Source organism: Drosophila navojoa, chromosome 4, assembly GCF_054131105.1.
Source record: "Drosophila navojoa isolate 15081-1374.11 chromosome 4, UAZ_NAV_1.0, whole genome shotgun sequence".
NCBI lineage: Eukaryota > Metazoa > Arthropoda > Insecta > Diptera > Drosophilidae > Drosophila > Drosophila navojoa.
The window spans coordinates 23453927-23466874 of NC_142892.1; the positions used below are offsets into that span (position 1 = coordinate 23453927).

General features: G+C 42.1%; 2 protein-coding genes across 2 annotated transcripts; one reads left to right on the forward strand and one right to left on the reverse strand.

Moving 5' to 3' along the window:
- Positions 1-6472: 6472 nt before the first annotated feature.
- Positions 6473-9072, forward strand: Aps (diphosphoinositol polyphosphate phosphohydrolase 1 Aps). Its single transcript, XM_018101702.3, has 4 exons — positions 6473-7533; positions 7848-7946; positions 8053-8208; positions 8273-9072. Exons 2-4 carry the CDS (start codon positions 7848-7850, stop codon positions 8558-8560), a joined length of 543 nt encoding a protein of 180 aa, XP_017957191.1. The 5' UTR covers positions 6473-7533; the 3' UTR covers positions 8561-9072.
- Positions 9073-9783: 711 nt separating this feature from the next.
- Positions 9784-11579, reverse strand: aln (divergent protein kinase domain 1C). Its single transcript, XM_089259116.1, has 5 exons — positions 11329-11579; positions 11035-11187; positions 10838-10975; positions 10571-10779; positions 9784-10508 (listed from the first exon to the last, which is right to left on the reverse strand). The coding sequence occupies exons 1-5, from the start codon at positions 11476-11478 to the stop codon at positions 9920-9922; spliced, it is 1239 nt and encodes a 412-aa protein (XP_089115242.1). The 5' UTR covers positions 11479-11579; the 3' UTR covers positions 9784-9919.
- Positions 11580-12948: the final 1369 nt, after the last annotated feature.

The following is a 12948-nucleotide window of genomic DNA, read 5'->3' on the forward strand; positions in this document are numbered from 1 at the left end:
AGTCCGACTGCTGCTGCTTACGCACTTGCAACGAGATCAGCATGGGATGCTGCTGCTCAGATACTGCGTAACCTGTTGCCGTCATCTGATGCGTCAAACATGCGCTCAGACGCCTTCCCGCGGCCCCCGCCCTGGCCAGGCAGAAAATTTTTATTATTATTATGACCATTTTAGCTACCAAGCGTGCGTAAAGCATACGGCCAAGTGGGCCGGGAGGCAGTCAGCCCACGACCACGTCACGACGCGCCGGCCTGCCAAGCAGCCGACGCAGCGAATCCAGCAGCAGCCACAGCCACAGCAGCATTGGCATCAACAGCCGGCCAATAAATTGTGACGCTAATGTAAAGTGTGGCAAGCCATTAGCAGCGGGACGAGCTGGCAGATCTCGCAGAGGAGCCTGAGGTGGCTGAGGTGGCTGAGGTGGCTGAGGTGGCAAACGTGGCAGGCAGCGCGTTGCAAAGTGTGCAGCCGCGGGTTATTGAACCTACCCCACGGCGACAGCAAAGCTGATGAGCCTGTGGCACCTACAAGTGGGCGCAGCCTCTGCCCACACTCGCCATTGAAGGGCGCCTCCTCACAAAAAAGAGGTAAATCTACCATAAGTCGTTAGCGATAAAGCTATAAATGTATATTATGTATGTTCCACCTTGTTTTCTTTTGCAAGTTATATTTCATTTGTATTTCAGATTCCTGAATGTGCTTGTCTGTTTGTCCATTTGTCCGTTGATGAGCAACCCAAGATAATCAAAGAAATGACTGATCTTCACTAAATTATATTATTGAATTATATGATTAGCTTTTCTTAATCTGACTGGCAAATAATTGTCACCAGAAATGCCTTATAGACCGTCTACAGCTTTTGGAAGGTTTTCTGTTAGAAAAGAAAACACTAAATATAACACTTTATAAAATCTATTCGTCGCGTTGACAAATAATTGATTTGGCAAGTCAAGTAACAAATTTAAAATTCAAAGAAAATGCAGTCGACTCTCGATAATCCGAAATAGCACTTTTTTTTTCAAGGGGATAGATTGTCTTCGATTCTCCACTGCATAATCTTGATCGCCGAACCAAAATTTTTTATTACCATAGCGAAAATTAGAAGTATCTAAATTAAAGGGAGCCCTGCCAAGGATGCTTGACAGCGATAATCCTTTTTGTTTTTATAGTACATTGAAATTTGTATTTATTAAAATAAAATAAACCCATTGTACCGTGATTATATCAAATAATACAAAAAATAATACAACATAGCAAAGCAATTGATATATTAAAGTATAACTTTATGTGAAATATATTTAAATACAAGAAAAAAGTAATTTATTTTAATATACAAAATAATGTATTATATAGTTTATACAATATATTTATACAATATATATATCGAACGATCGAAAATGGACAACAAGTAAGTGTTAACGACCCATATTTGTAGATACTATATGGCTGCCTGCGTAAACTATGGATATGCAAATAAAATATGATATGGTGATTGAAGTCAAGTAAAGCCTACGCACTCCGAGGTGTAATATTCGCGTAGATTACATTGACCACTTCAATCAGGAATCTGACTACCAGCCAGAATAGACGTAAGCAGAGGCCGTAGGTCTTAGCGGTGCTGCTCGCCTTTTGGCATTTTATGACGTCCGCTGACAGATTTCACTTCCAGCGGAAAACGGAAGCAGCTCGTTTGACTGGCTGCAGCTGGAGCTCGCTGCCTGGCCGGGCCGGGCCTGGCCTGGCCTGGCCAACAAGCGGCTGCGAGATGACTTCCTCGACGACGCATTTTTTGTAGGCGCTGTCTCTGGTTTGCATTTAATAGATTAATTAGAGGCAAGGCGAGCGCCGCCCAATGATTAAGCAAAAGTTGTTGCGCCGCTGACTTCCGTCAATCAACTGGCCACTGCAAGTGCTGCAGCGGCGCAGGGGAAGGCGCAGGAGGTGGCAGCAGGTGGAGGCGACACTTGCCAGAGCGTCACAATATGTGCTGTGCTTGGCTTGTGTTGCCTTGGTTTGCTCTGCTCTGCTCTGCTCTGCTTTGCTCTGCTTTGCTCTGCATTGCTGTGACGTCCAAGTTAAAGTTTATAAACCGAGCAAAAGCAAACGCAGAACTCAATTCAAACGCCTGCTGCGACAGCGACTGCGACTGCGGCTGCGGCTGCCGTCCATTTTTTTTTGCGCCGCCTTTTGTCAACTGGCACCGCAAGGTGGCCCGGACGATGGCGATGCCGACGGCGACGGCGACACACAAAAACAACATCGAGATACACTGAGAGAAACAAGAAAAACATGCAACAAAAATGCCAACCGCAGGCACTTGATGCCAAGCGACGCTGGCGGCGCTGGTGGAGCTGGTGGAGCTGGTGGTGCTGGTGGCCCAGGGCCCGACGCCGACAGAACGTGGTTAGCAAATTTATTATGTAAACGGAAATACGGCATATCCTTGCCCAGTGGCGATGGCAGGAGCAGGGGCAGAGGCAGGGGCAGGGGCAATGGCGAAGGCAATGGCAAAGGCAAAGGCAAAGGCGACGGCGCCGCAGCAATAGAAATAGTTTTGCGGCTGTCGAGGCAAAAAGGGCACAGAAGGCGAGGGCAAGCGGGTGAGCGGGTGGGCGGGCGTATGATGCCAGTCGGAGTAGGAACGGGAGCAGCACCAGGAGCTGAAGCTGAGGCTGGACTGAAGGAACTGCCGGAGCTCGTAAATCGCATAAATTGTATAATTCTGTTCATTGTTGTTGTTTCTGTTGTTTGTTGCTTGTTGCTGTTGTCTGTTGTCCGTTGTCCGTTGTCTGTTTTGCGAATTTGTTGCCAAATTGCGTTCGTAGGTGAACCTTTGTTCTGCGGGCCAGCAGAAAGAGTAACCCAAAATGAAACAATATGTTGCCCAGCCAGCCAGCCAGCCAGCCAAGCATCCGGGCCGTCAACTCTCCGTGCCGCGTTCTATTGAGCATTGGGAGCACGTGCGCCGCAAACTCTGCGGCTGCTGATGACAGCGATAGCAAATTAATGACAGGATCAACACCTGCGGCAGGACTGCAGTCAGCAGCTTTGGATTGGCTTTGGATGAGAGCAGACTGATTGAATTTCGACTGGCTGTCAATTAGCAGTAAGTGTCGCAATGCCGCACCTCACCTCAACTCGCCTTCACTGAAGCGCCACAAGTCTCAGCAGGCAACGGGTCGTATACCTAACGCCAGCGAAGACACAATATAATATGCCAAAGAGCAATCATTGACATCGATACAGATACAGATGCTCGGAGATGGAGTCTAATCACTGAATTCCAGAACAATGAAGAATACAAAAATAATACTATATAAATATATTATGATATCCTATAACGGAACTTGCACAGTTTTTATAGCTTGACTAGAGTAGAGTTGATACTGTCTGAGAGATAAGCGAGTGTTACGAGATGATCTAAATACTGAATTCATTAGATGAGCTCTAAAGTAAATTTAATAGGAAGACGGGGATGCGTACATCGACTCATATCATGTCCCAATGAACAATATATGTATGTGTGTATATGAGTACACCCACATAAAACAAAATATCATCAGGGCCCATTTTCAATGCGCCCAGGATTTAAAAATATTTAGACATATATATTCCATTATTTTCAATCAGATTAGATGTAATTCTAAAGTCTAATGGATATTATCAACCTGATGGATAACCTATAAAAAATTAAAAATAAAAAGAAAATATATATTTACAAGTGAGTCAAAATACTGCCACGGTTAATTCGGACCGAGTCGCTACTGGACCATCGCAAGGTCATAGGCAAGCAAAAAGCTTTTGTATTATCACTGACCAGAGAGAGAGGGACTGAGAGAGAGAGAGTAGGACAAATGGCACAGAGCCGTGCTTCATACGGAATCGGGACCATTTCGGTTGAGCGCTCATAGCGCACTGTTTTTGACGTGCAGCATTTTCACTGCTTGAGCCTCCAGCGACCGAGCCGAGCAAATACGAAGAATAGTGGTACCTCAACTTAACAGTGTCGAGGTGTAGAAAAGTTTGTTCTACATGTCTAGTCTATGTGTTCTCTGGTCAGTGGTATTATGTATATACTTAAATATTTGAGGGGAGTCGAATTAATAATTTGATTTATAAGCATCAATCATATTTTGTTGCTCGTCAAAAGTTAAATAATGGCATAATTAAACATGAATTATTATTCATTCGTTTTTAAGAATTATTTCTTTATTATCTTGGAATATTATTTGGAATGATGATGATCCATATATCGATCGATGCTTCATAAAATTACCCACTTCAAATAAAGTTAATTGAAATCATTTAACTAGCTGCTATTGTAATTATCCAAGGGACAATCTGGGCGGCAGGGACACGTCGAGAGGTAAATTCCCACACAGAACATGACAAAAGCTTTTATTTAAATAGTTTATCAATCAGTCATTCAACCGATCAATCGGCTATTTGAAGTCTTTAAATTTAGTTATGGCAGCCCTGGTGCCAATTGGTAGCTCAATGCGACAATGCAGCCCTGGTATATTGTAAATTCTCGCACTTGATTTGACGGCGGACGCATCAAATAGAAAAAGTTTGCGAGCCAAGAGGACGCCTATGGCAAATTTATGGCTCTGAATCAATGTGCAACAAAGCGTGCCACAGATTGAGGCAGAGAGCCAGACAGACTCAACCTGAAACTGAAACTAAAATTAAAGGAAACGTTACTTTCACAGGCAAAAATTCATTGATCTGCAGCTCAATTAATTCATAAGTATGCTAAGAGCTAAGAGACACACACACACAATGAAGATTTCGGTGTCTAAATTTAAACGCAATCAAAAGTCAAAGAGCGAGAAAAACGCGTGTTAAACAGTTTAACACTTCTGCATGGCCACGTCGGGCCAAACACCAAGAGAAAGAAATGAAGCTCATAATTCATTGGAGTCGCACACAGTGGGAGAGAGAGAGAGGGAGAGAGTGGGAGAGAAGAGATCTGGGAACGTCTAAGAAAGCCAAAAGGAAATGGCAATGCATTAAGAAATAAGCAATTTGCTTTGCCAGAGCAGCAAAAAGCGGCAGAGCAACAGACACAAGGCGCAGGATGTAGGATGCAGGAGGCGGCACAGGACCAGGACGCAGAACGCAGGACACGGGCCACGGGCCATGCCAGCCAATGTGTCGCGACTGTAATGCAAACGCAGAGGCTGGCAGTAAATGCTAAAGGCTAGCCAAGGACATACAGCCCCCGCCCAGCCCCTGCCCCGCTCATCCTCTCGGAGGGGGCCTTCAGTTATCCTACGCTAAGTAGTTGCATTAAAAGCTTACAACCGAATATCCAAAACCCAGAGCTCGGCGACTGCAACAAATGCAAAGCAAATTTTCCAGGCGCCCAGCCCATAAACTTTGCCACGCCCTTTTTTGTGCGCCCTTGTCGCCCCTGCTGCTGCGACGGGTTTTTGGCAGGCGCTCAAGTAACGTCTTCCATTGCGGCAGTAAATCATTTCTCGTTGCCTGCTCAGCCAGTTGACAACCTTAAAGCTGTTATTAATTCGGTATGAATAGTCGATGTGAGTGATTCGATAGCTATCGATAGCTGAGTGAGTGGGGATTATTGCAACGGTTCATTATGGATGTTTAACGGGGATGGAAGGTCGCTTACTCTACGCTAGCATAGTTTAATTCCTGAATAGTTTTATTGAATATCTTACAGAGGGCTGAGTGACGATATCAGTGAATTTGAGATATTAATTTTGGGATACGCCATGAAATCAGTTACCATATATATTCGCGATCTGCTTGACTCCAGTTATGATTGGTGTCGATTAATATCGAATCGATTGTCCGTAATCGTTTGCTAATATAAATACGGAATGAACAATTTATTTAGCTATATGAATTTTAATAACATTTTGTCATAGCCATTAATTGGTTAAATAGAGATTTAAATATCAAGATAGATAGGAATATTTAAAATTATTAATTTTATAACAGTCTCCGTCGATTAATATCGATTTTTACATGTTTTATTTAAGATGTAAATATCAGGTGATATATGTAGTTCTTCAATCTGCAGGTTAATTACACCGTTAAAAGTGTTAATTCATTCATGAAGTGAAGCCATAATGATATGTGTGTTTCATCTAATGATCTTGTAAGTGAATTTAATTCTTAAAAAAAAAAAAAAAACTATTCTTATTAATTCAAATTGCGAATCTAGTTTATGGTTTATGGTTTATTTATAATATTGTTGAGCACTGTAAGTGCTTTGGTGAAAAATTTATATGATAAAATTTTGTGTTTTTCTTATGGATTAGTTTATTTAAATTTTGTTTTCTCAAATATTCAATGTTACAAAATTCAAATTTGGCGGTTGAGCTATCGCCATCTGTTGGATTTTTTATGTAAGCAGTCAGAGCTGCCAGCCATGTAATATAGCGTTGCCAACTGCTGCATGGAGCTGCCAACTGGTGCAATTAGTGGCAGTTTCGTTTTCCGCAGAGAGGTCACACTGTTTTTGCATCCTCCTCTTTGTCGAGCTGTTCGCCGATGCAACATTCGTGAAATTGTTAAAATTGTTAATTTTTGACAGTGGCTCGCAGCTACAAATCGTAACAGTGCAACTGAAAAATCGTGTTCAAGGCGTGACACGTGTGTTTGTTTGCCGAACGCGGCTATTCATCACAATTTCGGGGCGTGTTTGGAGCGAGAAAATGGAAAACGCATGTTTCGTGCTCAGATAAGGCCCAGCTGTGCGTCGGTCTCGCTCAAATTCAACAAATTGCGAAAAGTTTCCGGCTAGGCTTACAATCGAACAACACAGCGACTGCGAATAACCAAACAGCTGAAAGCAGGACAAAGGCTGTGACAGAAACAACAACAAAAATCACTGCAACAACAACTTAACACGAATACAACTACAATCCCCATTCGAGTACACACACCATCCAAAACACACACACACATAAAAAAAACCACAACAACATGCACCCACTGCAAAGTAGTTAAATAATTCTGCCCTGTCTGCGCTTTATTTCCCCTTCATTCTTGTACTCGTTTTAATTTCAACAAGTTTTCTGTTCTCGCTTTCCCCACATCTCTTTTAAACCATCCGACGCGCAGTTCTTTTTTCGTTACTACACAATAACAACAACTACAGCAATATACAAAACTCACACAGACAAACACACACGCACTCACACATACAGTGACACGTACGGCTCTCACACGAACAATCCGACATACAACAGTTTATTTGCTGTGACGCAGCAGCCAACAAAAATCACCTGCAAATACGGCACGAGACCAGCGACCGGCTCCCGGTGCAGCTGTCATAGTGAAAAGAGCAACAACAGAAACACCCATACACACAAACACACTTGTTGCAAAGGCAGCAAAAGAAGAGGCGGAGAGTGAGTGAGCAAGCAAGCTAGCGCGAGCCTATAGGGGGAGCGACTACGAGAGAGAGGGAGATAGAAGAGGGACGTCAAGGCGGCCGTCTCTTCATTAAGTGCCTAAGCAGTCAGCTATCAGCCACCGCACATTAAAAACGCAAAGGTAAGCACCCAGATGTTCGCGAAAGTGTTTCAATCATCATTCATGACACGGCTAATTCACAAACGGCAAACGGTACCCAGCTCACGCACACACGCACACAGCGCACATAAATAAATCGTTGATAAGCCGGCGCTGCAGTTACCGGCGGCCTCTCAATCGAATGTCTGATAAGAGGGAATCACGATTCTCATGTGCGGGCACATTCAAATTAAACGCGACACAAACAAAATGATAAAGCTGAATGAAATATGGCCCGAATCGTTACGGGAATTTGCGAATTGTTCGATCCACTAACCATATCTTTATACTTGTAGATGGTCAAGGAGAAACCCAACTCGACACGCATCTATGATAAGGATGGTTTTCGACGGCGAGCTGCCTGCATTTGTGTGCGCGCCGAGAACGAAGACGAGGTAATCGTCGATAGTTTCTCTTTTTTTCTATAGCTCAGTTATTTGATTATTAGTTAAAATTTAAATTAAATGGCGTATAGCATAATAAAGCTTTACTAAATTGCAGGTTCTGCTGGTGACCTCTTCACGCCGTCCAGAATTGTGGATTGTGCCAGGCGGCGGGGTTGAGCCAGAGGAAGAGCCCTCGGTCACCGCCGTGCGCGAGGTTCTGGAGGAGGCAGGCGTTGTGGGCAGTCTGGGACGTTGTTTGGGTGTCTTTGAGGTATCGATCAATTAAATAGTGAATTCGTGTTTCCAAATATATGTATATTTCTGATGTTTTATAGAACAACGATCACATGCATCGTACCGAGGTGTTCGTAATGAACGTGACTCAAGAGCTCGATGAGTGGGAGGACTCGCGTAGCATTGGACGCAAGCGCCAATGGTTCACCATTGATGATGCACTGTCCCAGCTGGCACTGCACAAGCCCACCCAGCAGCACTATTTGATGCAGCTGCAGCACTCGAAGACGCTGGAGAATGCCCACACCCCAGGTCGTGTAGTTAATGCTACCCATCCGCCGATCTTGGCAAACTCCGCATCTGCAGCAGCGTCGCCCACAACGGCATAAAGACAAACGCAGAATGAATAAGCACGAACATACGCATACGCATACATAAACAGACACAGACACACACCATTAACCCACATGCACATATTATTTGCACTCCCTCTTTCTGACATTTGAAAAATTTACAATTAGACAGGCAGTTCATATTTTCAGTACGTTTAAATCATTACCCCAACACCCGCTCCCCATTAGAATTGACTAAGAAGTCCGCATCTTTTCGAGTTTACTTTAAGTCGAACGCTACATTTATGTTTTTAGAAATTGTATTGATAAAAAAATGTATGTACGTTAAATAAGAGAACGCATGAAAAACAAAACAAACAACTAAATTAACAAATGAGAATAAATCTACAACAAAAATGTAATAATTTTTGAGCGCATAGGGCACTTTTTGCAAAACGAAAACATGTACTAACAACAAATACGATATCTATTAGATTTTTCTACTCTTTTATAATTTACTTAAAACGTCTTGATTATTGTAATAAACCATTGGAAATGGCTTTAAGGAAGCGCTAAAATTAATTAATTATGCTAAGCGCCTAAAATCATAAAACAAACATAAATTCTAAATTATAAACGAAGAGAGAACACACGAAACTATTTCGTTCGATATCTGCCACATTTAAATGATTGAACAACCTCTGTATAAACTTCTGTTACAGGTAGAATCATTAGATCATTAAAACTAAAAAAATTGACTAACGATGCCTATGCAAGAAAAAGTATAAAAACGCAAAGGAAAATATAAAACAAAGCTATGCCGAAACAAAAAAAGATTAACTTATTGTAAAAAAGAAAATTATGAGATGTGAGTGAATCCATGTAAAATCAAGAGGGATCCCAAATCAAGCTACATTTTAACAATAGGGCATATGCACGCTGTACTTTTCAAAAATACAAGGCAGAATAAATAAATGATAAATACATATAAAAATTTAAAACTTAAAATGTCATTGTGATAAAAACTAATCAACACTTTTATGTAGCTCTTTTTGGAATACACTTTTGAGCACTTTCAAAGACGAAATTTTAATTCAAGTTTGAAACGCCCGCGAGGCCAATTGATTTTCAATGTGAACTCGAAATAAGTTGCAGAAAAACAATATTCATCGGCAAGCTTAAAAATAGAGAAACAAACTGTTTCAGTTTAACAATAATTTATGACAATTTAAAACGAAAATAAAAACAACCAAAAAAAAAAAAAACTAACTGCATTATCATATGTTAAAAAACGTTTATTTTTGTTAAATCTATATGCGTTACTTAACTAAATCTAATTTATGTAAAAATGCTACCAATTGTTGAGCAAGCCATCAGGCGTAGTTACCAATTCTACTACATGTGCATCCTGGCCACCTAAGCGCCTCCTCGCTGGGCTAGCCGAGAGCTCTGACTGTCCACCTCGACGTCCGAGCCGGAGGCCGTGATTACGGCCTGCAAGAGCTGCTTCAGCTCGTTGTAAAGCCTGAGCGCAAGCTGGAGGCTGGGCGCCTGGCGACGGCCTGGCACCTGGTGCTCCTTTGGCGGTTGCACGCACATCTTGACAAGCTTCTGCAGAGAGCGCGGCAAGCGTATGCCACTCAGCAGACCTGGCTGGAACGTTCCACTGCCCAAGAGGACGTGATCGCAGAATATCTGAAAGTTGTTGTTCTGCTGGATATGTGTGCAGGCCTGGCGCTCTGCGTCGCACAATCCGCGACAGGAGTGGAAGCTGCAGTCTTGGTTGCTGTGGCACTTGACGCCATTAGATATGCGCTTGTCCAGATAGCTCTCGACATAGACGTGCTCCGCGCTTTGGTACTTCAGGCGCCTGTCGGGCGTGAGTCCGAAGCGATTCACCTGCATTTTGCACATACGCAGCGGCTCCGGCTTCATCTCCTCCAGCCGAAATATGTACTCCATGATGCTGAGAGCGTGCTTCAGACGCTGCTGTCTATTGGACGAGCTGTCAGGTAGGCAAAACAGATTTAGCCAGATGCGAATGATATATGTTTGGCATTTGCTCACAGATACTGAATGATGCTGGGATTAGCCTGCACGATCTCCAAGCCCTCCGTGGCATAGTAGGGGCCACAGGAGCCCAACACCGCTGGAAACACGGAGTCCTCGTCAAAAAGCTTGCCCATCATATAGTTGTTGTCCTTGAACAAGCGCCAAAAGCTAACCATCTGCTGTGAGTTATTATCCGCGATCTCCTGGTTGACCAGGGCGCGTATCTGACATACGAATGAGCAAAGTTAACTTTTTGGTTTTAGGAGAACTTCAGATGCTTACCATATTATCATCCAATGTCACGTTGTACGCCAGGATGATGTGGAGCTTGACAATCTCGTGGAACTCCTCGATTTTTGGGTAAATCTCCTCGCCCTTGCTGTTCGTCCAGCTCAAGTCGTCGTCGTTGTGCTTCGCCAGCTGCGTGGAAGCGGTATTGTTGTCATGGCATCTGAAGCCCTAATATCAAACTGACCTACCTTTACGGCGAGCATGTCGCCATTCTTTTCAGCCGTAAACAGAATCGTCTTCATGTCGTTCAACGGGCATTGGAAGTTGTCGAAGGCCGTCTGGCTGCTGCACAGCTCCTCGCAGAGGGATCCACTGAACTCGTGCTGCTCATACTTCTGGCACTGCCCCACAAATAATATATATATATATATATATATATATATATATATATATATATATATATATATATATATATATATACATATATATATATATGTACATATAATATATATGTTCAATAATTTGCAAATTTTCTTTCTTACCATGTGCGTGAGGCTCCTGTGAGACATTAGCTTGAAGCAGAAGGATAGGTTGAGGAACGCATAGCTGAAGACGCCGACCGCCAACAGAACCGCAATTAGAACCGTTCGCTGCATTCCTAGGCGAATTTTGCGACGCAAGGCAGTCAACATATTTTATTAAGGATTAAATTTTCATCTTCGCCTCAGCCTTTCCTTTGCATGCCCACTCGCTGTATACTATACAGCAACCACATACAGGAACTGTCATCTGCGAATAGTTTGCCGTGCCTTGCGCATGGGCAGTGCCATTCGCACCCTGATGGCTACAATATTGAGGCATGTTGCTATGGGAGTGGCGATAAGTTATTTAAATCGATAACAGCATAAATTTATGAATTGTATTCATTTGGTATTGGCAGGACATCCTTAATTATACTATCAACCATAGAACTACTGACAAGAGAACAGTGAATATACTTACTTACGAAAGTGAAATGAGTATATTGGTTTTGTGCATGCCCGTCTGTTCGTATGAACGCATTTCGGCGCTGTTGAAGCTACATATACACTTGAAATTTTTATGTCTACTCCAACTAGGGGCGTGGCGAATCGGACGTAAATATATAGGGATTTTTCAAATTTTTGCTGTTTTGGATTTATGCTGGAGGCCTCAAATTTTGTATATATACTCGGGCTGGCCTCCCAAGACGAAAAAGCTTTGGTGAATTTTTTGAGCGTAAGCAACCAAACTTTACAGTTTGATTACTGTTAGCTTGTTCTATGAACTGGCCAGAAATTAAGTGTCTACGTCTAGTAGGGGCGTGGCAAATCGAGAAAATCTAAATCCAACAGTGTTCGAGCAAAACTTAGCTACTAAATTACTGATGGCCTGTGAATGAGTATTCCGCAGTCGGTAGCGCCCGACTGCAACGTTCTTACTTGTTCATATTGCACTCAATCTGAAAAGAATGAATATTAACTGGTTTTTCATATGCTGCCACAGATCTATCTAGCACTTGATCCACACGTCATTAATGAACAGATCTTTTGCCACGTACCTAATTTCAAGCTCTATTTAAGTTGAAGATCATCCTTACCTTACAGTCATATATCAGTGTATTTCCGCTTGCACCACAAAGAAACAAGTCATGTTATTTGAAATCATTACTTAACGTATAATTCTTTATTTATACTCTCTGCTAAATTGAGCAATTATTTTCTTAATTCATCAATTTAATTTCAATAAGTGTTTTCTTTCTTGCATTTAAGTGGTATTAGATTTTTCATTATTTGTTTCTGTTTTTGGTTTTTGGATTTTTCTTTTGTTTGGTTTTGGTTTTTAAATTTGTAATTTTTGGGCTTGCTAAAAATAATGTAAATTCATAATTACATACCTAGTATAAGTTTGTTATTGTATATTATATTATTAATTATTATTTTCCAATGCCCATTTTTCTTTAACTAACGCAAACTCATATTTGTCTAATATTCTGTGTGCTCATGTGTGTGTGGGGGGGTATATTTGTATGTGTGTGTGTGTGTGTGAGTATGGTTATGTATAGTTGTGCCTAATTATTCACCTTTATAAGTATTTATTATGTATTTATATAATTAAGATAAGTCCCCTGGTATGGCAATCCA